Source organism: Caretta caretta, chromosome 3 (assembly GCF_965140235.1).
Source record: "Caretta caretta isolate rCarCar2 chromosome 3, rCarCar1.hap1, whole genome shotgun sequence".
In the NCBI taxonomy this organism is placed as follows: domain Eukaryota; kingdom Metazoa; phylum Chordata; order Testudines; family Cheloniidae; genus Caretta; species Caretta caretta.
In genome coordinates this window covers 77,581,045-77,606,444 of record NC_134208.1, presented here as the reverse complement: position 1 = coordinate 77,606,444, position 25,400 = coordinate 77,581,045, and the positions used below count along the sequence as shown (strand labels likewise).

General features: G+C 39.3%; 1 protein-coding gene across 1 annotated transcript in view; it reads left to right on the top strand.

Annotated features, from left to right (window-relative positions):
• The window catches only part of ASCC3 (activating signal cointegrator 1 complex subunit 3), a 514,213-nt gene that overhangs the window by 138,655 nt on the left and 350,158 nt on the right, over positions 1-25,400 (top strand). The window contains exons 9-10 of the mRNA XM_048844924.2: positions 1,724-1,924; positions 2,384-2,524. Coding sequence (XP_048700881.1) covers positions 1,724-1,924; positions 2,384-2,524 — 342 coding nt within the window. The remainder of the gene's footprint in view (positions 1-1,723; positions 1,925-2,383; positions 2,525-25,400) is intronic.

Genomic DNA, 25,400 nt, shown 5'->3' with positions numbered 1-25,400 from the left:
ATACCCACAAACAACCATCTCCACTGCATAACCCTGACTGCTGTGCACTGAATAACACAAAGGTCCTGTGGGAAAAGTAGTAGTACTGTCTGTTTTTTTTTTAAAAAAAACCCAAAGACCCAGGTTTTACAAAAAGTTTTGTTTGTTTGTTTTTCTAATTTTCACCCTACTTCTGTATCATTCAAATACATAAAAATAATTTGTTTTATTCGGAAAGTAGGAGATATTTCATGAGATATGTTCTGTGATAATACATTAGTGTGGGCGTATACGCAAAGCTGTCTGTTGAAGTAAGGCTATGTATTAGTCTAGAACAGTGATACTAAAAGTAGTGGTCTGCGGACTGCTGCTGGTCCGCGAGCCATCGGCTGTTGGTCTGCATGCACATTGGAAAAAAAAATTGCCGGTCCCCCACATCAGATAGCTTGAGAAGCACTGGTCTAGAAGATACACACAATAAACAGGTTCATGCTCAAGCTCTGAAGTCCATGCGCATCTTAATGTACTGATGAATCTCACTCCCACCATGTACATATTTCAAGCTGTTAACAGAGAATGGTTTAAATATCTGACACAATGGAAAAAACAAACATCTATCAGAATACTTTTCAGAACGCAAGGATGTATTGGAAAGTTTTTAAAAAACAAAACAGGCAAAAAGGATGAAGTTGAGTGTATGTGCTGCGAATGGTGTGGCCCAGTTATTAAATGTAAACATTTATAGGCTAATAGTTCTAAGTCAAAATAGTAAACTGTTTTTATTCAAATGAAAAGTTTTATTTGGGGACTAGAGATATATTGTTTTCTTAAACTCAGAGTGGCATTTTGTTTTTAGTTCTGCAGCAAACCACATAGAATTCCATTCATCAAAGCATTAATCTACTGAATACTTTTTTCCTTTGTCCTTCCGTCCAACAAAATAAACCCTGATTATTTACCTAGAAAAAGTAATAGTTTTTTCCACCGATTTTCACTTGCTTTTGTTGTTGTTGTAATAAACACCGATAAATTCCTGGGAAAAATTAAATACAATAAAAACAGAAAATGAAGGGCCCTAATCATATTGCATATGCTAAAGGGGGTCAGCATAAGGCAGAAAAGCAACCTTAGTTCTGGCATTTCCTAATTTTTGTGTGATTGACTTTGTAACTTTAATGTTCTCTTAATATTGTTTTTTAATGTAATAGGTTAGTTTATATTTTTGACTTTTCGTTTAGCTATGCAGTCTATATAGGTAGTGGCCTGACAATGCTCTGAAGGTGTCCCTTCCAATCAGAGAGGAGGAGGAGATTGTTTCCTCGTTATGCCTTAAAATAGCTTTAGGATGTCAACTTAGTACATCTTTCCTAATTTATAAAGTGCTATAAAGGTCTACATTTTTTCACTAATAATTATGTAATTATGTTTAAAATACAAAACAATCATATAATCTATTAATACTGTTTTTATGCTAATATTCATTAACTCTTAATGAAGTTTGGTCAGTGTGTTTTTGGTAAAAGTGAAAAACGTAACAGTGGTGTAGTTAAGATTAACTGATTATGTTAATGTTTTAAAAGTTATCCTACTTGGAATACATAAGAAAAGAAATTTGAAGTTTCCAGCATAGTAGATTTAGCCTTTGGGATTAAAGATTTGTGACTAATTTCTAAGAGGATCCAAAAATTACTCCTTTAATTTTGCTGTCCTTGTATTTTCATTGCAATACTTTGTTTTCTTTCAGATTGGGCAACTTGTTTTTAAAGGCATGAAAAGACTAAACCGAATCCAATCAATAGTTTTTGAGACTGCCTATAGTACAAATGAGAACATGCTGATCTGTGCACCCACCGGAGCTGGGAAAACTAACATTGCCATGCTAACTGTCCTGCATGAAATTCGCCAGCATGTTCAGCAAGGAGTTATCAAAAAGGATGAGTTTAAGGTAGGAATTCAGTGAACCAAAACCAACTTTTTTAACTCATAAGATAAAACCCATTATACAGTTCTACCCATTATATGAAATCAAGAAATTTTCAAGGGTATTATACATCTCCAAGTCTCATAGAAAATGCTGGTGATTTACTTCATTACTATTAAACCAATTCCTATTTGTGCTCTGAAAATCTTATTACCCATGTGAAAAGCTATGAAAATACATTTAGCTTTGATGCAGATCCAATTCTCAAAGTAATGAGGCTGTATAAACAAAATCCATTGTCCTCTAAACAGTGGCACACTTATCTAACAAAGATAACTACTTTTCATATATCGCTATTAAGATTTTTCACTGTAAGTGGCTACAATCATATTTCACAATAAATTGTGATTTGTGTTGGTTGCCATGAAACAAATGACATTGTGCAGTTTGCTCATTTATCAAGCTCGTGTCCTTTTGGTGCAGATTGTGTATGTTGCTCCTATGAAGGCTTTGGCAGCTGAAATGACAAATTACTTCAGCAAGCGTCTGGAGCCACTAGGCATCACTGTGAAAGAGTTGACGGGTGATATGCAGTTGTCAAAAGGTGAAATTCTGCGAACACAGGTATGTTTTGTTTCAGATGAAGAGTGCCTGTGTGCACGCATATGTGCACACTTTCATTTGTTAAAAAACTTCGTTGTCAAATGTTGTAGTAGTTGGGATGTAACGTGCTATTAATTATACTGCATATGTTTAAAATGGGACCAAAGTTTGGAACACATTCACAATGGAGAAAACTTTCAGATAGATCTGAAACACAAACCTAAAATGATCTATTTTTTCACTGAAATTTGAGGTTCAATCTACAATCCTATAATACACCCACAACTTTCCCGGTTTTATTAGGTCCCTGGATAGACCCATGGTCTCTTCATTGCTTATAACCATTAGTAGAACCAGGTCCCTTACTTCTGGATTCCAGCTTTTTAATGGATTATTCCTACCTTTGAATGATTATGTCAGGGATTGTGGTACTAGATATTCCATTTAAAAAAACAACAAGAAAAAACAACCGCATACCCCACATACACCCAAAAGTCAAGGAGCATCAGGTCCTTAAATGGAAAATGCAAAACAAGTTTGAAATATTACGACAATATTGTTGTGTAAATGAATATTTTGTCAGACGTCTTTTTAAAGTATACAGTGGTGTTGTAGCTGTGTTGGCCCCAGGATATTAGAAAGACAAGTTGGGGAGGTCATGTAAGTTGGGGAGGTCATGTCTCGTATTTGAAGTTGGTTCAATAAAAGTTATTACCTCACCCACCTTGTTAATCATCTTTTTAAAGGGTTAATAACCTTGAAGATTCTGCTGATGACTAATCTCAGTATATTTCCTTGGATAAAGAGCGTTTAAGTGATGAAAAATATCAGGCATCATTAATGAAGTTCTTTTTGCCTTTTGAGAAATTCTAGACATTTTAATAACTGAATTTGCATACATGACTTCATCTGCAGGGTTGTGCAGCATGCACATTTTTCGTTAGCAGATACGACTATTTCCATATTGCCTTATTTGTTTAGAAAAGAGGCTTTTATCAGGTGTACATTTTGGGCAAGCAGTCTTTCAGCCAGTGATGTAATACTTTTTTCCACAATACAAACAAGCATTTGTGTTTTTATGCTTAAACTCTTTGTTGTTACCCTTTTGACTCCTAGTTTCATGAATCCGAATAAGCTTTGGCTGTATTGATTATGTATTATGAACACTTATGTGTCATTAATCCTGTAGTAATTAACATTGATTCAATTGAGAGATACTTTTTTCTTTTTAGTTTTGATATGCTTTACATCTCCGTTATTAGACTGGAGAGTTCTTTTCCTATGTTAAAAAGAAAATATAGATGTATGGATTGTAAATCCAGAGGCGATGATTGTGATAATCTAGCCTGACCTCCTGTACAGTACAGACCATGGGATTTCCCTGAATTAATTCCTGTTTGAACGAGATTTTTTTAAAAAACTTCCAGTCTTGATTTGAAAATTCCTCATGATGGAGGTTTCACCACAGCCCAGTATGTTGTTCAATGATTAATTACTGTCACTGTTAAAAATATACATCTTACTTTTAGTTTGTCAAGCTTCAAGCTCCAGCAATAAGCTCTTGTTATACCTTTGCTGGACTGAAGAGCCTTCTCATCAAACTTTTATTCCCCATTTTCAGTGCAGACTGTGATTAAGTCACCCGTTAATCTTTTCTTTGTTATACTAAACAGATTGAGCTCCTAGAGTCTTTCACTATATGTAGGGCTCAGTGTCTGTTACGTAGGTCACGGAAAGTCACGGATTCCATGACTTTCCACAACCTCTGTGACTTCTGCAGCAGCCAGTGTGGCTGAATCCAGGCTGCCCAAGCAGCTGGCTCTGGGGCCAGTTGCTCAGGTGGCCCTGGGGACAGCCACACCGGCTGCTGCTGGAGCGGCCCTGCATCTGGCTTCTTGGGCAGACCCATAGCCAGCTGCGCTAGCCACTGCTGAAGCAGCCCTGGGACCAGCTACACCAGCTGTTGCTCAGGCGGCCCCGGGCAGCGGTCCTGGGGTAGCAAGAGCAGCTGCTGGCCCCGTCACGCCCCCCTGCAGTGGACCCTGGGCTTTCTCCTCCAGCAGCGGCCCTTCGTGGCGCACCCCCCCGCAAGATTTATTCGGGGGTATTTATAGTATAAAACATGGACAGGTCATGGGCCATGAATTTTTGTTTATTGCCCATGACCTGTCCATGACTTTTACTAAAAAAATACCCATGGCTAAATCGTAGCCCTAACTATATGGCATGTTTTCCAATCCTTTGTTTATTCTTGTGGCTCTTTTTTGAACCCTCTTCAAATTTTCAGCATCCTTCTTGAATTGTGGACACCAGAACTTGACACAATATTCCAGTAGCAGTCACACTATTGCCAGGTACAGAGGTAATATAACTTATCTGGTCCCCCTAGGTATTCCCTCTTTATACATCCACAGATTGCATTAACCCTTTTGGCCATAACATCACATTGGGAGCTCATGTACAGCTGGTTATCAACAATGGTCAGAAAGTCTTTTCAGAATCATTGCTTCTCAGCTTAGAGCCTCACCATGCTGTACGTATGGACCACATATGTGATTCTTAGATATATGACCTTACATTGACCATATTGAAGTATGTTTGCTTGCGTCCAGCTTACTAAGCGATCCAGCTAGCTCTATATCAATGTACTGTCCTATTAATTATTTACTACAGCCCAATCTTTGTCATCTGCAAGCTTGATAAGTCATTTTTGTTTTCTTCCAAGTCATTGACAAAAATGTTAAATAGCATAGGCCGATCCCCACCAGATCCCTTTACAAACACACCAGCTTGATGATGATTCCTTATTTACAATTACATTTTGAGAGCTATCGGTTAGCCAGCATTTAATCCATTTAATGTGGACCATGTTGATTTTATATCATTCTAGTTTCTTAATCAAAATATTTAGTGGTACCAAATGAAGTGTTGTATAGAAGCGTCTAAGTATATTACATCAACGCTATTACCTATATCAACCAAACTTGTCTTGTTAAAAAAAAATCAAGTTCGTACGACAAAATCTGTTTTCCATAAACCGATGTTGGATGGCATTAATTATATTACCTCATGGTTTTGCCCAAGGCGATAGAGTGCAGCGGGCTGCTGGTGTCTCCAGTTGTTTCTCACTGCTGCATATTCCCGCCCAGTATCCAGATTTAGATACTGGATTATGCTGAAGTTGAAAATCTGTGCTTCCTGCCCCCCACTTGTTTTCCATCAGTGAGGAGCACCAGCACTGTTTAAACTCCTTGGGGGAATCCCATATTGTGATAAGGTGCAGTATCTGCCTCTCCTTCCATGCCCATGCGTTAGAAAACCAGGTTCTCTGCCTCAAGAAGCACCTCATGGAGGTTGCCATGGGACCAGTGTCAGATCCTGGCCAGGGAACCTCCCCTTATATCAGCCTGAGTAGGCGAAGAGCGCTCCCCCTACTGCAGAGCCTCCATTGGGTTCTGCTGGTACCAGCACTAAGGGCCCTGCTGCGGGGCCTAGCCATGAGGCAAGGGAGCATGCACATAAGCATGGCAATAAATTTTCCTCCATGCCTAAGAAGGATTTGGCACCATCCACAAGATCCGGCCATGGAGGAACCACGCTTTCCAAGACTCACAAGAGCAAGAAAGCCTGCACCGATCACTGGATCCATTGGTACCGACCATGGATCCTGTGACTTCGCCAGCCCCTGGGAACCATTGGTCTCCAGACAAATGTAGTTACCAGTACTGGTCCCTCCAGTGGAATGACTACCATTGACCGCTAGGAGACTCTGAAGTGCTCTGGGTCTCCATGAGTTGTTTGCATTTGAAGGGCTGCTGTCATCATGAGCCCCGACCTGGTCACCTGCTCACAGGGATCCTTCCTCCTGCTGTGTTCCTACCACCTCCCATTCTGGTGGTTCCAGCAGCACCACCATTTGGGGAGGTCTCTGACTCCTCTGATTCGGATGATACAGATGTGTACATTGGCCAAACCGGACAGTCTCTACGTAAAAGAATAAATGGACACAAATCAGACGTCAGGAATTATAACATTCAAAAACCAGTCGGAGAACACTTCAATCTCTCTGGTCGCTCGATTACAGACCTAAAAGTTGCAATTCTTCAACAAAAAACCTTCAAAAACAGACTCCAACGAGAGACTGCTGAATTGGAATTAATTTGCAAACTGGAGACCATTACATTAGGTTTGAATAAAGACTGGGAGTGGATGTGTCATTACACAAAGTAAAACTATTTCCCCATGTTTAACACCCCCCCCCCCCGCCACTGTTCCTCACACATTGTTGTCAACTGCTGGAAATGGCCCACCTTGATTATCACTAAAAAAGGTTTTTTTCCTCCCGCTCTCCTGCTGGTAATAGTTCACCTTACCTGATCACTCTCCTTACAGTATGTATGGGAACATGCATTATTTCATGTTCTCTGTGTATATAAAATCTCCCCACTGTATTTTCCACTGAATGCATCCGATGAAGTGAGCTGTAGCTCATGAAAGCTTATGCTCAAATAAATTTGTTAGTCTCTAAGGTGCCACAAGTACTCCTTTTCTTTTTGCGTTTACAGACTAACACTGCTGCTACTCTGAAACCTGAAAAACTAAAGTCACTGTGGCAAAATAAAACACGTGCATGCCCAAAGTATAGGGACAGTTCTGAAGAACTTGAATTTTAAAAAGTGGTGTTCTGCCGCTGTTGGCTGTACAGCAGCAATTTACAAACTCATCTTATTTCTAGAGCAGTGTGAATATCAAGCAAGGAAGTAAACAAAAAGTCTTATTAATTTTAAGCTTCATTAGAAATGGAGGGAGGGGGAGAAATCAATGCTTACCAGATGGAAAAGGGAAAAAATGGTCAGTGAAAGACATCTAATTCAGCTCCTTTTAAGGGGTTTACAGAACTGAAAGTCAAGTGTCTTTTTAATAGTAATGAACAACTGAGAAGTAATGTTTAAAGTGCTAATTTAGAACAATTTAGTAACATAAAATATATGCAATAAAACTTTGATTCTTCTTGGTACCCTTGTTGCTCCAGTAACACCTTTCTCCTACAAAGTTTGCTATCCAGTTTCTGTGGAAGAGATCAAGAGTTAACAAAAATCTGCTAGTGATGTATATAAATGGGCAAAGAGGAACAAACTTCACTTGAGACATACTTGTTCTTTTTGTGCAGAGATTGGATTAGGATCCATTTCATCTCTTCATTGAAAGAACAATGAAAATGCAGACTGGTTAGATAGGCAGATAATGGTCCAATCGAACTATTGTCTAAGGCATCCAATTTCCAAGTAATATAAACATTTAGAATTCAACACGAGGCTTGGTTGCCCAACCGTCACCATACAAAAGCATTCAGCTATTTTTTTGAAGAGAGAAAGTGGTGAGAAAGGATGCCTTTTCTCACCACTAGCCACAATCATCCCTGTATACATTCCATCTGTATGCTCAGTCTCCAAAGTACTCTGAAGGATGAAATCAGAAAGCACAAAGTAATCCTAAATATCCTAAATTTACTAATAAAACCATGTTATTCAGACCAATTAGAGATTCTGTAGTCCAAACCTGCCTCTACTTCACAGGCTAGATGCCCTGTTTCATGGTCTAGTTCTATATGCAAAATCAGCATACTGTGACGTTGCACTCCATATGCTTTATGAAAGTATGCTTATGAATGTGAATATGATGTAACTGGAATATGCTTTATGCAAAAGGTCTCTTGTAAGGTATCCTTATAAAGTTTATAATCTACTGAGTGTGTTCATCCTATTTGTATGCATGTATCATCCTTGTATCTGAAGCTAGAAATATGAGGTATATCTCTGAGGTCCTATTGTAACTATGCAAAGTGTGGGCCGTTAATGATGGTTTAGAATCTTGATAGCTCCCATTGACTCGGACAGTTGGTTGTAAATGGTTTGTTTACCTGCAAGCCTTCCTGTGTATGTGTGGGCCAGCCCATGGGTAATGAAGAATGAGGTGTCACAGGGACATGTAACCATGTCACCTGATAATGAAATCCATCTTAAATCTGGTACTTTTCCATTCAGAAGGAGGGGTGGTGACCCAGAGAGACAAAAGATTCCAGCCTTGTGCCAAAGCTATAAAAGGGACTTGAGTAGGACAAAGGGGTTCTAGTCATAAGAAAACCCCTGCTTATCACCTAAGATGTCTGCTGGAACTAACAAGGACTGAACCAGGGAAAGGATTGGACCCAGACTAGGAAGGAGTCTAGTCTTTGAAAGAAGCTTATTGGAACATCTCTGAGGGTGAGATTACCTGTAAATCAGTTTCTTAATGTATTAGGTTTCGACTTGCGTGTTTTTCCTTATTTTGCTTGTGACTTACTTTGGTCTGTCTGTTATTACTTGAAACCACTTAAATCCTACTTTTTATACGTAATAAAATCACTTCTGTTTATTAATGAACCCAGAGTAAGTGATTAATACGTGAGGGAGCAAACAGCTGTGCATATCTCTGTCAGTGTTATAGAGGGTGGACAATTTGAGTTTACCCTGTATAAGCTTTATACCGAGTAAAACAGATTTATTTGGGGTTTGGATCTCATTGGGAATTGGGTGTCTGGGTGCTGGAGCCAGGCAACCTGTTGAGCTGTTTTCAGTTAAGTCTGCAGCTTTGGGGCTGTGTTGCAGCAGGCTAGCATATCTGGCTCAAGAAGAAAGCCAAGGAAAGTGTGGGCCCCTTACTGAATGAGGGAGGCAAACTAGTGACAGAGGATGTGGAAAAAGCTAATGTACTCAATGCTTTTTTTGCCTCTGTTTTCACTAACAAGGTCAGCTCCCAGACTGCTACGCTGGGCATCACAAAATGGGGAAGAGATGGACAGCCCTCTGTGGAGATAGAGGTGGTTAGGGACTATTTAGAAAAGCTGGACGTGCACAAGTCCATGGGGCCGGGCGAGTTGCATCCGAGAGTGCTGAAGGAACTGGCGGCTGTGATTGCAGAGCCATTGGCCATTATCTTTGAAAACTCGTGGCGAACCGGGGAAGTCCCGGATGACTGGAAAAAGGCTAATGTAGTGCCAATCTTTAAAAAAGGGAAGAAGGAGGATCCTGGGAACTACAGGCCAGTCAGCCTCACTTCAGTCCCTGGAAAAATCATGGAGCAGGTCCTCAAAGAATCAATCCTGAAGCACTTGCATGAGAGGAAAGTGATCAGGAACAGCCAGCATGGATTCACCAAGGGAAGGTCATGCCTGACTAATCTAATCGCCTTCTATGATGAGATTACTGGTTCTGTGGATGAAGGGAAAGCAGTGGAAGTATTGTTTCTTGACTTTAGCAAAGCTTTTGACACGGTCTCCCACAGTATTCTTGTCAGCAAGTTAAAGAAGTATGGGCTGGATGAATGCACTACAAGGTGGGTAGAAAGCTGGCTAGATTGTCGGGCTCAACGGGTAGTGATCAATGGCTCCATGTCTAGTTGGCAGCCGGTATCAAGTGGAGTGCCCCAAGGGTCGGTCCTGGGGCCGGTTTTGTTCAATATCTTCATAAATGATCTGGAGGATGGTGTGGATTGCACTCTCAGCAAATTTGCGGATGATACTAAACTGGGAGGAGTGGTAGATACGCTGGAGGGGAGGGATAGGATACAGAAGGACCTAGACAAATTGGAGGATTGGGCCAAAAGAAATCTGATGAGGTTCAATAAGGATAAGTGCAGGGTCCTGCACTTAGGACGGAAGAACCCAATGCACAGCTACAGACTAGGGACCGAATGGCTAGGCAGCAGTTCTGCAGAAAAGGACCTAGGGGTGACAGTGGACGAGAAGCTGGATATGAGTCAGCAGTGTGCCCTTGTTGCCAAGAAGGCCAATGGCATTTTGGGATGTATAAGTAGGGGCATAGCGAGCAGATCGAGGGACGTGATCGTTCCCCTCTATTCGACATTGGTGAGGCCTCTTCTGGAGTACTGTGTCCAGTTTTGGGCCCCACACTTCAAGAAGGATGTGGATAAATTGGAGAGAGTCCAGCGAAGGGCAACAAAAATGATTAGGGGACTGGAACACATGAGTTATGAGGAGAGGCTGAGGGAGCTGGGATTGTTTAGCCTGCAGAAGAGAAGAATGAGGGGAGATTTGATAGCTGCTTTCAACTACCTGAAAGGGGGTTCCAAAGAGGATGGCTCTAGACTGTTCTCAATGGTATCAGATGACAGAACGAGGAGTAATGGTCTCAAGTTGCAGTGGGGGAGGTTTAGATTGGATATTAGGAAAAACTTTTTCACTAAGAGGGTGATGAAACACTGGAATGCGTTACCTAGGGAGGTGGTAGAATCTCCTTCCTTAGAGGTTTTTAAGGTCAGGCTTTGCAAAGCCCTGGCTGGGATGATTTAACTGGGAATTGGTCCTGCTTCGAGCAGGGGGTTGGACTAGATGACCTTCTGGGGTCCCTTCCAACCCTTATATTCTATGATTCTATGATTCTATAAGACAGGGTTCTGGAGTCCCAAGTTGGCAGCGAAAACAGTCTCGGAGGTAATTTAAGCACATCAGGTGACAGTCCCAAGCTGGTCTCTGTGACCAAACCAGTAACACGTATCTGAATCTGACTGCTTGGATCTAAGGGCTTGTCTACACTGGCACTTTACAGTGCTGCAACTTTCTTGCTCAGTGGTGTGAAACCCTCCCCCTCCCCCTTCAGCCCCCTCAACCGAGTGCTGCAAGTTTCAGTGCTGTAACATGCCAGTATAGACAGTGCACCAGAGCTGGGAGCCACACCCCTTGTGGAGGTGGTTTTTTTTAGAGCTCTGGAAGAGCTCTCTCCCAGCGCTGTGCCGTGGCTACACAAGCCACGTTAAACTGCTGAGGTGGCAGCGCTTTAACGTTGCCAGTGAAGACATGCCCTTAGACAGACAAGGTGGGTGAGGTAATATCTCTTTAGATGAACTTCTGTTGGTGGAAGAGAGAAGCTTTCAAGCCACACAGAGCTCTTTTTCAGGTCTGGGAAAGGAACTGCCAGTGTCGCAGCAAAATGCAAAGTGGAACAGATTGTTTAGCTTAAGTAGTTAGCATGTATTCTAAGGGACCATTCAAGGTAGAATGGCTCGCTTACACCTTTGCAGTCATAGGACAAAAAGAGGGGGTTAGTGAGTTAGTCTGTTGTAATAAGCCATAAATCCTGGTTTCACTACCCACATAGTTGTTGGGGCAGTTCACACACAGCTGATAGGGTGTTTTTGTCTTTTATCATTTCCCTGTGTGAACTCATTTGAGAACAGAGTGATTGTCTAACCCAATAAATATGTGGGTAAAACCAGGATTTATAGTTTTACTACAAACTATAACCCACTAATTCTCCTTTTTTGTCCTATGACTGAAGAGATGTTAACAGGCCACTCTTCCTTGAATAGAATGAATATTCCTGTCTGTGTGTCTTTTTTGTAACTTAAGGTTTTGCCTAGAGGGATTCTCTATGTTTTGAATCTAATTACCCTGTAAGGTATTTACCATCCTGATTTTACAGAGGTGATTCTTTTTTACTTCTATTAAAAGTCTTCTTGTAAGGAAACTGAATGCTTTTTCATTGTTCTCAGATCCAAGGGTTTGGGTCTGTGGTCACCTATGCAAATTGGTGAGGATTTTTACCAAACCTTCCCCAGGAAGTGGGGTGCAAGGGTTGGGAGGATTTTGGGGGGAAAGACGTTTCCAAACGACGTTTTCTCAGGAACCCAGATAAAGTTTGGTGGTGGCAGTGGAAGTCCAAGGGCAAAGGGTAAAATAGTTTGTACCTTGGGGAAGTTTTAACCTAAGCTGGTGAAAGTAAGCTTAGGAGGTTTTCATGCAGGTCCCCACATCTGTACCCTAGAGTTCAGAGTGGGGATGCATCCGATGAAGTGAGCTGTAGCTCACAAAAGCTTATGCTCAAATAAATTGGTTAGTTTCTAAGGTGCCACAAGTACTCCTTTTCTTCTTCCTTGATTAGTCCTTTATAATATGCGCTAAGTACTTCTGCTAAACCATCTGTTCCACCTTGCATTTTGCTGTGACACTGGGAGTTTCTTTCCCTGACCTGAAGAAGAGCTCTGTGTGGCTTGAAAGCTTGTCTCTCTCAGGAACAGAAGTTGGTTCAATAAAGGATATTACCTCCCCCACCTTCTCTCTCTCAGATCTTGGGACTAACATGGCTACAACTTTGCTGCTTGGATCTTGTAAGAGAGTTAATAATAATTGAAGCAGTCTATTTTCAGGAGATGTTCCAAATTCTGTTTGCTTCTAGCAAAAGATCCTCCTCACTAGTGTCCTCCAAACAATGGAAAAGGTTACAAAGAAAGTATCAAGTTCAAGAACTCTGGGAGTCTGAACATCCTAAAGTTTCTACAGATGCCCTTTCCTTACACTTAATGTAAAGATTCCTAAAGGAACTTGGTACAAAGTCTTTGCATTCAGGGACTTTATCCTTATTCCCCCAAAACTTCACCTGGCTCCAATCCACCTGCAAAACTTCTGGTCTCCCTTCTCCCCAGTATAACTTCTGCAATGCAGTTGTATACTGTCAATGCAGAAATCTTTGCCACATTGGAAACTGACTGTGATGACTGTGAAAAATAAATAACAACAAACTACTGTGCTGTTTCTATTCCTCGTTTTTGTAATTATTTCAATTTTAAAAATCAGGGGTTTTAGTTGAAATAGAGCTTTGCAGTTTTTCCATTTTGCTTCTCCAGAGTACAGAATTTAGGGACCTTGCTGCAGAATTTAAGTCCAGATTGCTATGGAGTACAAGTTCCTTTCTTGTGTACAGTTGACTGAGTGTGGCTTTGAGTCTATTCTATTCTTTACAGGTTCCTTTATCACCATAGTATCTGAGTGCCTACCACTAGTGCATTAAGTGACATAACTAACATCTGCTACATGTGATTTGTTATTTCCTCATCCTCTCTCCAAGGGGAAATGGCAGTGTAGTAGGATTTTTTAACGTGTACATGCTGCTTAATGTTTATATTACAGAATATATACGTAATGATGGTTTTGGGATATCAGCTATCATGGGGTATTGTTCATTTGGGCTTTACAGTAGCCTCAAAATGCTTTTGTTTTATGTAATTGACAAGAATGTATGCTACAGCTTTGAACAGGGTTTATCAAAACCCCCCGAAGAGAACTATCCTTTTATAGTTCTGCCCAGTGTCTTACAGTAAACAATTACAAATATCTTTGAAACCCCCTGGACCATGGAGAACACAAATGGGTTTGAACTAGTACAGATTTGTTTGTAAATCACTAGGCTAGGAGATATAACATGTTTTTGTGACGCTGGCGTATGCTGGCATTTTGTATTATAAACAGATGGCTCTGTTAGCATGATGTCTTAGCCTGTGGTAGACAGCTGTAACCTTTAGAGAATCACAGAAATAGCTTCCTGGCCCCCAAGCATATTAATGCCTAGAGGGAGATAGTATTAAATAATATGATTTGATACATGTGTGGGTTCCACTTTAATTGCATTTATGCTGAATTGTGCTTTTATTAAGGATGTTTTATTGCTGTATATGCAAAGGAGCTGGCTGTTTAAAGATAAGTAGGGAGATCTATGACATGGTAATAACAGGAAAACACATTTAAGATGGCTTCATGTTCACACAGTAGAAACATGGAATTTCTTTACTTTTCAAGAACCATCAAGTCATTTTGCTATTTTGAGTGTGAAGGCCACATTTGCCAAGGGAGGTGCAACTAGTGTATTCACAAAAATACACATGCCTCTGCTGGCTTTCCCTTGTATTTATGTATGCTGACAGATTTGGTGATGCATATCGGTGGTGGTGGTGGTTGTTGCAGAAAAAGGCTTGTTAGAGAATGGTATATCAGTCTCTGAGTTGTTGGTGTCATCTTTTTATGGCTGCTGAATTAAAGTGTTAATTGTAGTTTGAGAATTGTGAGGAAAGGAACTTTTGCTTGGTTATCACAGCCATACTTATAGAATTTATTTTAAACACAACAAAAAACAGAAAAGGAAAACATTTGGGGCTCAAAAGTGGAATGCAATAATTAATTTTGAGAAATTTCCCCTTTTTGTTTAGAATGTCTTTTACTAGTAGCAAAAGTTTCCCTTGGAAGAAGTCATTTTGCTGTTGGATTTCAACTTCAGTTCTTGTTAAGACATTTCTTGCCCCTTAGACACACATGACAAATGTATACAAGAGGGAGAATGAAATAATAAAAGGAAAGGAAAACTTCTGCCTGGCTCATTCTTGTTTCATTCAAGTGCTGTAGACACGATATGGGGGACACAGTTCAGACTAGCACAGATTCAGTTCAGCTGCTTGAACCCATGGTGCTTGCGCTTTCTGGGTTGAACTCTGGTGGGCAATGTCTATTGTCCTTCCAGCACAGGGACTGCTTCATGCTGGGAGAAGGCTGCCTGTGCTTGTTATGTTGGTAAGATCATGCAGTTCAACTAATACAGAATCTGGCCAAGCTTGAAATCGTTTAGACAGAAGACAATAAGGATAGGAAGGAGAGAAAGCGGGGACAAAGTGACAGCAGAAAGCTTAAACCTTGCATCCTAGTTTAGGATTTAACCAATTTGATGGTGATTGACCAGTGTCCATCTGTGGCCTGGATATATAGGAGAATTTCCCCAAAATATTGTCTTAGATGAGATAAGATAGCAAGGTTCCTCAAAACTGTTTGGCTACTTAGCCTCTTGTATGCTATTACTTTTCAGTCACATTTAATCTGAGAAATTAGAACACTCTTAAATTTCATTAAGGACCTGTAAAAAGTGTTTGTTAGCTCCGCATATGGACTTCTGTGCTTTAAATCATAGAGTTCTCTTACCCATATGTTTCCCAGTTTCATTTTAATCCCAAGAAATGGGGTTTCACCTCTTCAAAAGGATAAGACACTGGTGCAGTTGGATTTGTGCTGTTGCTACTGGTGGGAAATCATGGCTCTTGGAATGAGACTTCATATTTTCCAAGGACCTAAATCACCAATGTTTCTCTATGTATTGTTTTTTTGTTTTTTTTTTTTTAAATTCTATGGCGGGGATCATCAACCTCTGGCAAGCAGCCAGTCAGGGAAAGCTGCTGGTGGGCCGAGACGGTTTGTTTACCTGCAGTGTCCACAGGTTGGGCTGATCGCAGCTCCCACTGGCTGTGGTTCGCTGTCCCTGGCCAATGAAGGATGCAGGAAGCGACGCGGGCCGAGGAATGTGCTGGCCACCGCTTCCCACAGCCCCCATTGGCCTGGAGCGGCGAACCACGGCCAGTGGGAGCTGCGATCAGCTGAACCTGCGGACGCTGCAGGTAAACAAACCGTCCTGGCCCGCCAGCTGCTTTCCCTGACAGGCCGTGTGCCAAAGCTTGCCGATCCCCTGTTCTGTGGTGTGGGAATTTGCCGTGATATTTGCCTTGAACTTCCACTTCATCCTTCCACATCTATAAATGTCAGTAATCTTTCCTTAAAAGTGTGCAAGTGATGTGAAAATGGTCAGAAAAGAGGGAATTTAAATACCTTGATGTCACTGAGCAAGCAGTATTTCAGTTGCTTATAAGTATACCAAACGTTAACAGGTTTCAGAGTAGCAGCCGTGTTAGTCTGTATTCGCAAAAGGAAAAGGAGTACTTGTGGCGCCTTAGAGACTAACCAATTTATTTGAGCATAAGCTTCCGTGAGCTACAGCTCACTTCATCGGATGCATTCAGTGAAAAATACAGTGGGGAGATTTATATACACAGAGAACATGAAACAATGGGTGTTACCATACATACTGTAAGGAGAGTGATCAGGTAAGGTGACATTCTTGTCAACTGCTGGAAATAGCCCACCTTGATTATCATTACAAAAGGTTCCCCCCCACCCCACCCCCCTGCTGGTAATAGCTCACCTTACCTGATCACTCTCCTTACAGTGTTTATGGTAACACCCACTGTTTCATGTTCTCTGTGTATATAAATGTCTCCACTGTATTTTCCACTGAATGCATCCAATGAAGTGAGCTGTAGCTCACGAAAGCTTAGAGACTAACCAATTTATTTGAGCATAAGCTTTCGTGAGCTACAGCTCACTTCATTGGATGCATTCAGTGGAAAATACAGTGGAGACATTTATATACACAGAGAACATGAAACAGTGGGTGTTACCATACACACTGTAAGGAGAGTGATCAGGTAAGGTGAGCTATTACCAGCAGGGGGGTGGGGTGGGGGGAACCTTTTGTAATGATAATCAAGGTGGGCTATTTCTAGCAGTTGACAAGAATGTCACCTTACCTGATCACTCTCCTTACAGTATGTATGGTAACACCCATTGTTTCATGTTCTCTGTGTATATAAATCTCCCCACTGTATTTTTCACTGAATGCATCCGATGAAGTGAGCTGTAGCTCACGAAAGCTTATACTCAAATAAATTGGTTAGTCTCTAAGGTGCCACAAGTACTCCTTTTCTTTTTTGCAAACATTAACAGTTAGGGGTAACATTTTCTATGCAATACATTAGGCTTGGCTTAATTTAGTTTAGTTTTAGTTTAGTTTCAGCAAAAGTAGTTCAGTCATTTTCTAGGACTAATTATGGAAAAAATACATTTTTGTTCCTGTTTTAAAAAAAAAAAAGTTACTTCTGTTTCATTCAGCATGCTTTGAAGCAGGGACTCAAAGTTTGTCAGAGTGGGTTGCCCTTTTGTCAGGAATGAGCCTTTTGCTGTACTTTGTAAAATATCAGTTTGCACATGCTGCGTTCCTGTGGCGGGGGGAGGGAGTCTTTAATTCCATGATCACGTATTATTATGAAGGTGTTAAACTAATAACAGAAAGGGAGGGTAAAAAGAGGGAAGATATGAGCACTTAGCACAAAATCAAGATGCTGAGACAAAATTAATCAAGGAACCAAAGGACATGAGCACAAGAAATTCTTTAATTGCCTGTACACCAATGCTAGGAGCGTGGGTAACAAATAAGAGGAAATGGAATTGCTCACTTATGAACATAAATTCAATTTAGTTGGTATTATTGAAACCTGGTGGGTTGATTATCATATTTGGAATATTAAAATCAATGGTTATAACCTCTTTAGGAAGGGGAAATGGCACTCTGTCAAAAGAAAAAGGTATTACCTATTTCCAAGTCAATTATAATTCAGAAGAAAATGATTTTGAATATTTATGGATCAGCATCCTAGCAGATAAAGCACAATGTGGGGTACGAGTTGGTGGCCTGTATTATATATAGGAGATCTGACTAAATGATCACAAGGGTCACTTCTGGCCTTGGAATTTATGAATCTATCATAATGCATATACACAAGGGGGACAAATTTATGTTGCGTAATTCTTCCATTTTCTAACTTTGAGTGCTTGACTTCGCAACCTTAATTTTTTTTAATGTAGTTTTTTAATGTATGGTGTTTTCATTGTCTTTTGATCAACAAACAAAGCTTATAAGATGCAAGCTTTTTTATTTAAAATGATCTGTTTTACAGTTCTCTTCAGTGTCCAACACTTTAACTTCTCAGTACTTAAAAACTAACAGCTTTATGTGTTTCATTGTAGGACTAATTGCTTAAGGAGAGTATTGTCACATACATGATGGGGGAAAAAAACTGCAGATCACAGCCTCCATAGTGACTGATAGGCTCTTCTTTCATGGGTAGACAGGGAAGGGACAGAGTGGTGAGTGGGTAAACCTCCCAATGTGCCAACCAGCAGAGCCTTGCTGGCATAGAGGTGGCAATAATTCACTATTGGCATGGATCCAGTTGCAGATTAATTCTTTCCTGGGAGTCAGTTCTTTCCTTGTGCTGTCTCATCCCAGGAGTAGAACAGGACTGACATAATTCCCTCTCTTCCTTCCCCCCCAATATAAAAATGCCATTTTTATGGAGTGTATTGGCAAATTTAACAGGGCAACATTGAATGTCATAAATACTTTCATGCTTGATATACAAATAATTTTAAGGATCCCTTACTCTGAAAAATTCCAAGAAATTTCAATACAATCAACTTAAATGTTTTTTTGTTTTGCAGCAGTCTGTGTTATCGGGAAATTCTTTGGTTTTATGCTCCTGCATATTTTGTTTCAGTGCAGCCTGCTGAAAAAAATGTCATTTTAATCACTTTCATTGTTGACTAGCACACATAGACAACTGACTGTCATGTTTGTTCTCTGCTTGCTTGCCAAAACTAAATGATGATGATACTTCGAGCTGATTTCTTAAATTTCCTAGGGTTATATTGTAAATTTTCCTTTGTGAAGATATTATCCTCAGTGGTTTTATTGCTGGAACAGAGCTGATCATCAGGAAATGCAAGGATAGGACACATTAAAGGATTTTAAAACTTCTTGTGCTTTGCAACTATCTGTTATAAAATAAAACAAACAAACCAACTCCCCAAGCGTTCTACAATATAAAAATCATGTAGTTTCTGAGCATACTCTGCCAAAGCATTTTTTGTAACCCTGTGTTTAAGAAGCTTTCCTTGTGACTAACACCTTAAGGTAAAGTGTCAAGGACTTACATTACATCATTCAAGAATCATTTTTTATGTGCTGTTCTCCAGAGGAATTATAATATGGATGCTGTAACAGCACTGGTTAGTTAAAGTTATCATTTTCACTGAAACTTTGACTTTGGTAGTTTGAAACTGCAGCATACAGTTTGCAATCTTGTCTATATGAATTTAAACTGCTCAAAGTTAAACAAAATGTGTTTAACTTTGAGCAGTGTGGAGCTTGAAAATCGCAGTACATATTTTAAAGAAAAGCATTTACTTAAATTTTTTTTTTGACTGGGATAAACTGAAATCTATCCTCAGAACAGATGCAGCTGTGTCATTGCAATGCTTACATACAGTGTATACCGCTTCTTTATTTTTCTCAAAATAGTAGAAAAGATGAGTAGGTAAATATTAGGTTTATGTTGAAGTTAGTTTTAAAAGGATTAAGACATTTTTGGTCTAGCACTTTGCTTTTAAAGTTTTTATGGAAAGAGAAATATTTTTGTTGTGCAACTGTAAAATAGCCAAAACACACACAAATGACTTGGATAATTGCCATATTAAAACTATATATGAAAACGATTGACTGTCAATGTATGCCACAAAGGTCAGTATTGTGTAGTTTGAAATAGAAGGGAGATTCTTCCTGAAAATTAGAAAAGAGAAGAACATTAATCGCCTCCTCGGAAGAGCATAGGTAATACAATACTGATATAAACAATTTGTTTTTCAAAAAGCCACTTTTGAAAAATAAAAACAGAATTTATGCAAGTGTGGTTTTTAGGGGCAAAGGTAATTGTCTGGTTATTGGTGCAGAGATGATTTTTCTTGAGCAGAGAAAATAGCTTAGAGGACTGAATAGAGTGACATCTTAAAGATTAGTTGATTAATTGTACTTGTGATGACAAAGCAGAAGTGAGAAGTGAAGCAGAGACTATGACTGTCAGAGCTGATAGGGTGAGTGGTACTGAGGATGGCAAATGGCATCAGGATCTTTGAGAAATATGGATGATTACCCTGATGGGTTTTGTCAGCTGATGGACTCTAATATTGAGTCATGAAGGCTTTATTTCTCTTTGAAATCTGATTCTAATACAATGGAATAATGCCTTTTTCTTTTTAAATTCTCACCTGCTAAATAAAACTAATCAGCTCCAAAACTACTTGAAGTAACAGAGAGAGCTATAAGTCTGCAGTGTCAGTCTCTTTTGTCTGAGATCTGCAGTGTTTTACATATTACGTACAATTCTCATGATCTTAATAAAACAGATTTAGTAAGAATTTGAAACCTATTGTATTTTTCTCTGTGTAGGAGATGGAAAATGGAGACAGTACATTTGTTTCTGCAATGAGTTATGATGGCAGTGTACTGTGTTGAACACCCATGCTACTAACTACATGAATGGACTTACTATTAAAAGGTGTGTGTGTGTGTGGTATATTGATGAGATAGTGACACTCTAGTAGTTGAAATGGAATTTGCACTTTCTGATTATTTTTTGTCATATAAATTTCTCAAAACATTAACCATTGCATTCAGATTCTTCATGCTTCGTTTCAACCCACAAATAATGGGTTTCTTTAAAAAAAAAAATAAAAAAAATAAAAAACAATTAAAAAAAATCCAGACTTCAGGAATTATTTGAATTTGAAGTATAGCTTTTAAAAAAATATTTTATTAAACTTCAGAGGTGGCAAAAATTAATGACAGAATTGTTACTAAGCCATTCAACAGAAGGATACCCATTATTGATCTACTTCTGGACCTACTCAAAGTGAGCTGTAGCTCACGAAAGCTCATGCTCAAATAAATTGGTTAGTCTCTAAGGTGCCACAAGTACTCCTTTTCTTTTTGCGTCTACTCAACTGTGTAACTACTCAAGCAGTCTCGATTGAGGACTAGTGTCTCTGCTTGATTGACTAATTTGTTTTTAAGTAACTTCTAGAGGTTTGAAAACAATACTGTGCATTAGTAATACATTATTTTCCTTAACGTCAGAAAGATGTACTAAGCTACGGTACTCAAAATGTATGATTATTCTAGAAAAATTATGCAAGTGATGTGGATTATTTGGGGGTAGGGTGGAGGGTTTATATAGTGCAGTGCTTCCAATATATACTAATTTAGATACAGTACAAAAATAATAGTTTGGAGAATGATACTTTTATTCTGAGAAGGTTTGCTTGCCTTTTGTAGATCAGCTCCATCCTTTTGTAGATCATCTCAGAGCTTTGGTCATATCATGAAGCATGCGGAGGTTTCCTTTGCAGGAATCAAGCAGCAATAATGAGGAGGAGTGCACAGGTTTTCAGAGTTGCTGTATTACCACAGTATTAAGTAGCCCCATATAGTTGGTGTCCTAGGTGAGGTCAGTGAGTGTGAAATTCCACTTCCTGTTGGCCAGTAGGGAAACATCCATATTATAGAACTCAGATTTTTAAAAAGACATTAGATCAGTCATTTCTTTGCTAATGAATTTCCATCTCTGATATGATTCTATGTTTGAGAATACTTGATACACAATTCTTTTCTCAGGGTTTCTTTGTTAGGAATAAAAAGGGGAGAATCAAAATCATGTATTTATCAAATTGTATTCAGGATCTGTCTTGTCCAGGTTCCCTCACTGACTATCATGGTTGGTGGAAGCTTTGTACCCTATATCCTTTTGGCAACTACAGCAATTGTATACATTGAAAATATATTAGGTAAGATGTCATTTGTTGTTCTGTTGGCTCTTTAATACATTGGGTTGTACACTTCCGTTCTCTGTATGCTCCATTGCTGACTAGTCCATTTCTTCCCTACTTTTGCTGCCTAATTGTTAGGTATTTATTTAGCCCTCATCTCTGTGGTGTCGGAGTTTGCTGTTCCCCTTCTCCAATGGACATTCATTTCCTGATGGTGACTCCTTTATCTTCCAGCTGGTAAGTCTCAGGGTTTGTTGAAAGCACTAGTCTTGCTGCTGACACCAGACTCTAAGGGTATGTCTACCCTTCAATTCAACAGCTGCTTCTGGCCTGTGTGAATTGACTCAAGCTTGGGCAACGGGGCTGTAAAATTCCAGTGTAGAAGTCCCATCCCCACTCCCTTACAAGGTCCCAGACCCTGGGCTTCAGCCCAAGCGTCTGACACATTTTTACAGTGCCACAGCCCAAACCCCATGAGCTTGAGTCAGCTGACACGGGTCAGCCATGGGCATTTAATTACAGTGTAGACATACCCTCAGAGTGACTCCCTTTTCCCCTTGTTTCCTCCTTATGTTACAGCATCCCCTAAAGGAGACATTTAGACAGGCTCCTCTTCCTTATTTCCCATGCTTTACATTTACTGGGCTCTCTACAGTGAAAACTTTAGACATCTGTAGAAGCAGCTGAAGCTAGGAAGACAATCCATGAGCTGATCCACCAGCTCTCTACAGACTACCAGAAATGGTTCTTGGGGCACAGGTGAGAACCACACAGTGGCCACCCTTCCACAGCTTTGCATTTGAAAAGAAGAGTTAAAGCCAGGTAACACTTCCAATATTTCTTCCATCGTGTCTAACGTGAATGCAACTGCACAGCCACAGAGCTCCAGAAGCAGAATCTCCTCTTTTGATCAACATTTGGACTGGGAGATGTAACTTTACCAAAGGGCATCACAGTCTAATGCTAATAAAAGTAGTAAGAATTTTTTCTTCTCCCACAACATTTCTCTGTGGCATAATTCTGCTGAAAGAAAACTTCCTTTATTCTGAATGTTACGATACGATCTTTTTTAAAACCAGATTTTTTTCCTCCCTTTAAATGAAGTACTAAAAACTTTTATCTTTCATATGAGACACAGTGTTCCAAAAGATTGATGTGGTGGTCAGAGCTGTGAGATACTTTTTAAAATGTATAGCTGTCCTTAAGAAGATCAAAATCTCTTTATACCATATCGTTTCTGTTATCCAAAGTCTTCCCCATCTCATGCTGTGTCATTTTCTTATGGATTTTGCTTTGTATCAGGTGGATTTACACTCCACAGAACAAAAACTTACTTCCCTGTTATTTCTTCATTCTGCCTTTGGGGCAGAACTATGCATTAGAAAAGCACCCCATCTAGAATATCTTTTGAGACAGGTAAGACTTAAAAAAATCTACAGATTCTGTATCAAATTCCTTTGCCTCCTTACTTATTAAAGCATCTTTTCTATAAAAAGATAAGGCAACTGCTTGGTCACTCTTGAGATCAGATATTAGGAGCCTGCTGCGCCTCCACCTAGGAGCAGCTGGGACAGGTAGCCGCTTGCAGGGAGCCATGTGAGGTGAGCACCCCCCGGATCCGGCACCCCACACCCCCTCCCATGCCCCAGCCTGCTGCCCTGAGTCTCCTCCCGCACCCAAACTCCCTCCCTGAGCTTGAGCCCTAGCCCCGCATCCCCTTCCACGCCCCAACCCCCTGCTGGCTCTGCGCCCACCGGACTATAAACCAGAATTTCAATGAAGATCAGAAATGCCAGTTTATAGAGCTTTCCGGTTGGTGAAGTGCTGGATAAAGCAGCTTTTACTGTACCGATGCAAGATCAAAAGGCAATAATTTGAATCAGAAGCATTAGTCTCCACATTAGGAATTGGGGATACTTTCTGTGGCCTGTATTAATCTCTAACTTTATAAAAGCATGAATCAAATCCAGTACAAGTAGCTCCCTTGTTTGCTAACTGCTACTAAACATACGTTTGAATTTTATATGTGAATTGATTTCTCTTTCAAACAGTGAGGTCATGGTTTATTAATATTACAGTGTGTGCTGTTTTGCCTAAGACTTCATGGAACATTCATATACAGTACACAAGTTATCTCCTTTGCCTTTAATAATAGATGTCCATAGTCTGAGAAAATACACTATTAAAATTGGTATTTAACGTTCTGTGTTTGAGCTACTCAGATCTTTCTATCTGGATTTTCTCAATTTGCCCAGGAAGGGGAGGACAGAGTTAATTTATTGCTTCGTTTCTGAAGAAAAATTCAGTTGAAATGATGCCAAGTAAAATTATAGTAATTTTGTACAGCAACAAACTTCTTCCACTCAATTTCTATAGTTAAATTGTATAGGATTATCTTTAATTGCATACTTTGTTGTGCATTCTTGTTTATTGGAAGTAAATTTGTTCACACCTGACTATTCTTGTTTCCTGAAAGTTTTTCTAAACCTGTCTGAAAATGAAGTCTGAATCTAATTTTTATTAATAAATGTCTATAATCTCTGTCATGTATTTTATTTCAACACTAAAATCAAACTATGCATAAGTTCAGTTTGGGTGAATAACCATTGCTCTGAATATATATATATATTTTCTGAATATATATATATATATGTATGTATTTTTCTACAGTGTGCACCTTTTTTCATTTATTTTAAACTTTATCTGAATAAATTCAGTTTTTAATATATCTAAACTTGAAGCCTTTATATTAGTCACTGTCTCTGCAGAGGCTGGATATTACCGTGGAACTTTAAAGAACTAATGTACAAATATAAAGAAAATAATTGTGTTTGGGATACATGATCGATCCAGACTGCAGTTGAATATATTGAGAGGAAATATTTACTGCTTGTGGCTTTTTGGTTGTGTGGATAAGCCCAACAGTGTCACCTGCAGGTGAAACAAAGAGCTTTCTTAATCCTTCAAATGGGAAATCTAAGATATACAAGATAAGGTATTTATTGAAAATCAGTGAATAATTTTATAATACATATTTTAATGATTCTTGCCTTTTATTCTTAGTGTCAACTGTGAACAGATGGTAATTTTCTCAAACTAATTTGCTATAAAAAACTGCAAAATAATTTCTTGAAACAATTTGTTATATTTAACTTGCTTGCAAAGAGTTCATTTTGAATATTCAACGAGCTTAACTGTTAGAGTCCAGGGTCTGATGAGAATATAGGCATTTTTCTATTCATATTCTGCAGTATTTCTTTAAAATTCATTTTTAGTGAACACTCCTATTAATAAATTCATGCTAGGATATTTGCAGAAAGGAAATAAAAATGGAATACACACCACGAAAGTGTGTTGAATTTGTGTTGAAATTCAAATTAATATTCACACAACTTTTTTTTTAATATTCTCCCAACTGTAGAAATATCTTGGAGAATCAACTTTACTTAAGGGAAAAAAAAAATACGTAGAACAGATTTCTTTCAATAAGAACTGGGACAGCTTGCATTTGAATGAAAACTAATATTCATTGTAAGATTTTAGGAAGAAACCTAGTTTGACCAAACTACAATGGGGTGTATTTCGTTTGAGAAGTTATAGTACGTAATGAAGGCCCTTTTTCATTCTAAGAATGTAAAAATATATTGGTATTAGCTTAGTAAATCTGCAGTTTGAATATGACATGGTGTACCATGATTGCATAATGGCTTATACTTTAAATCCTTAATGCTAGGGTTAGAATTATGTTTTTGGTTA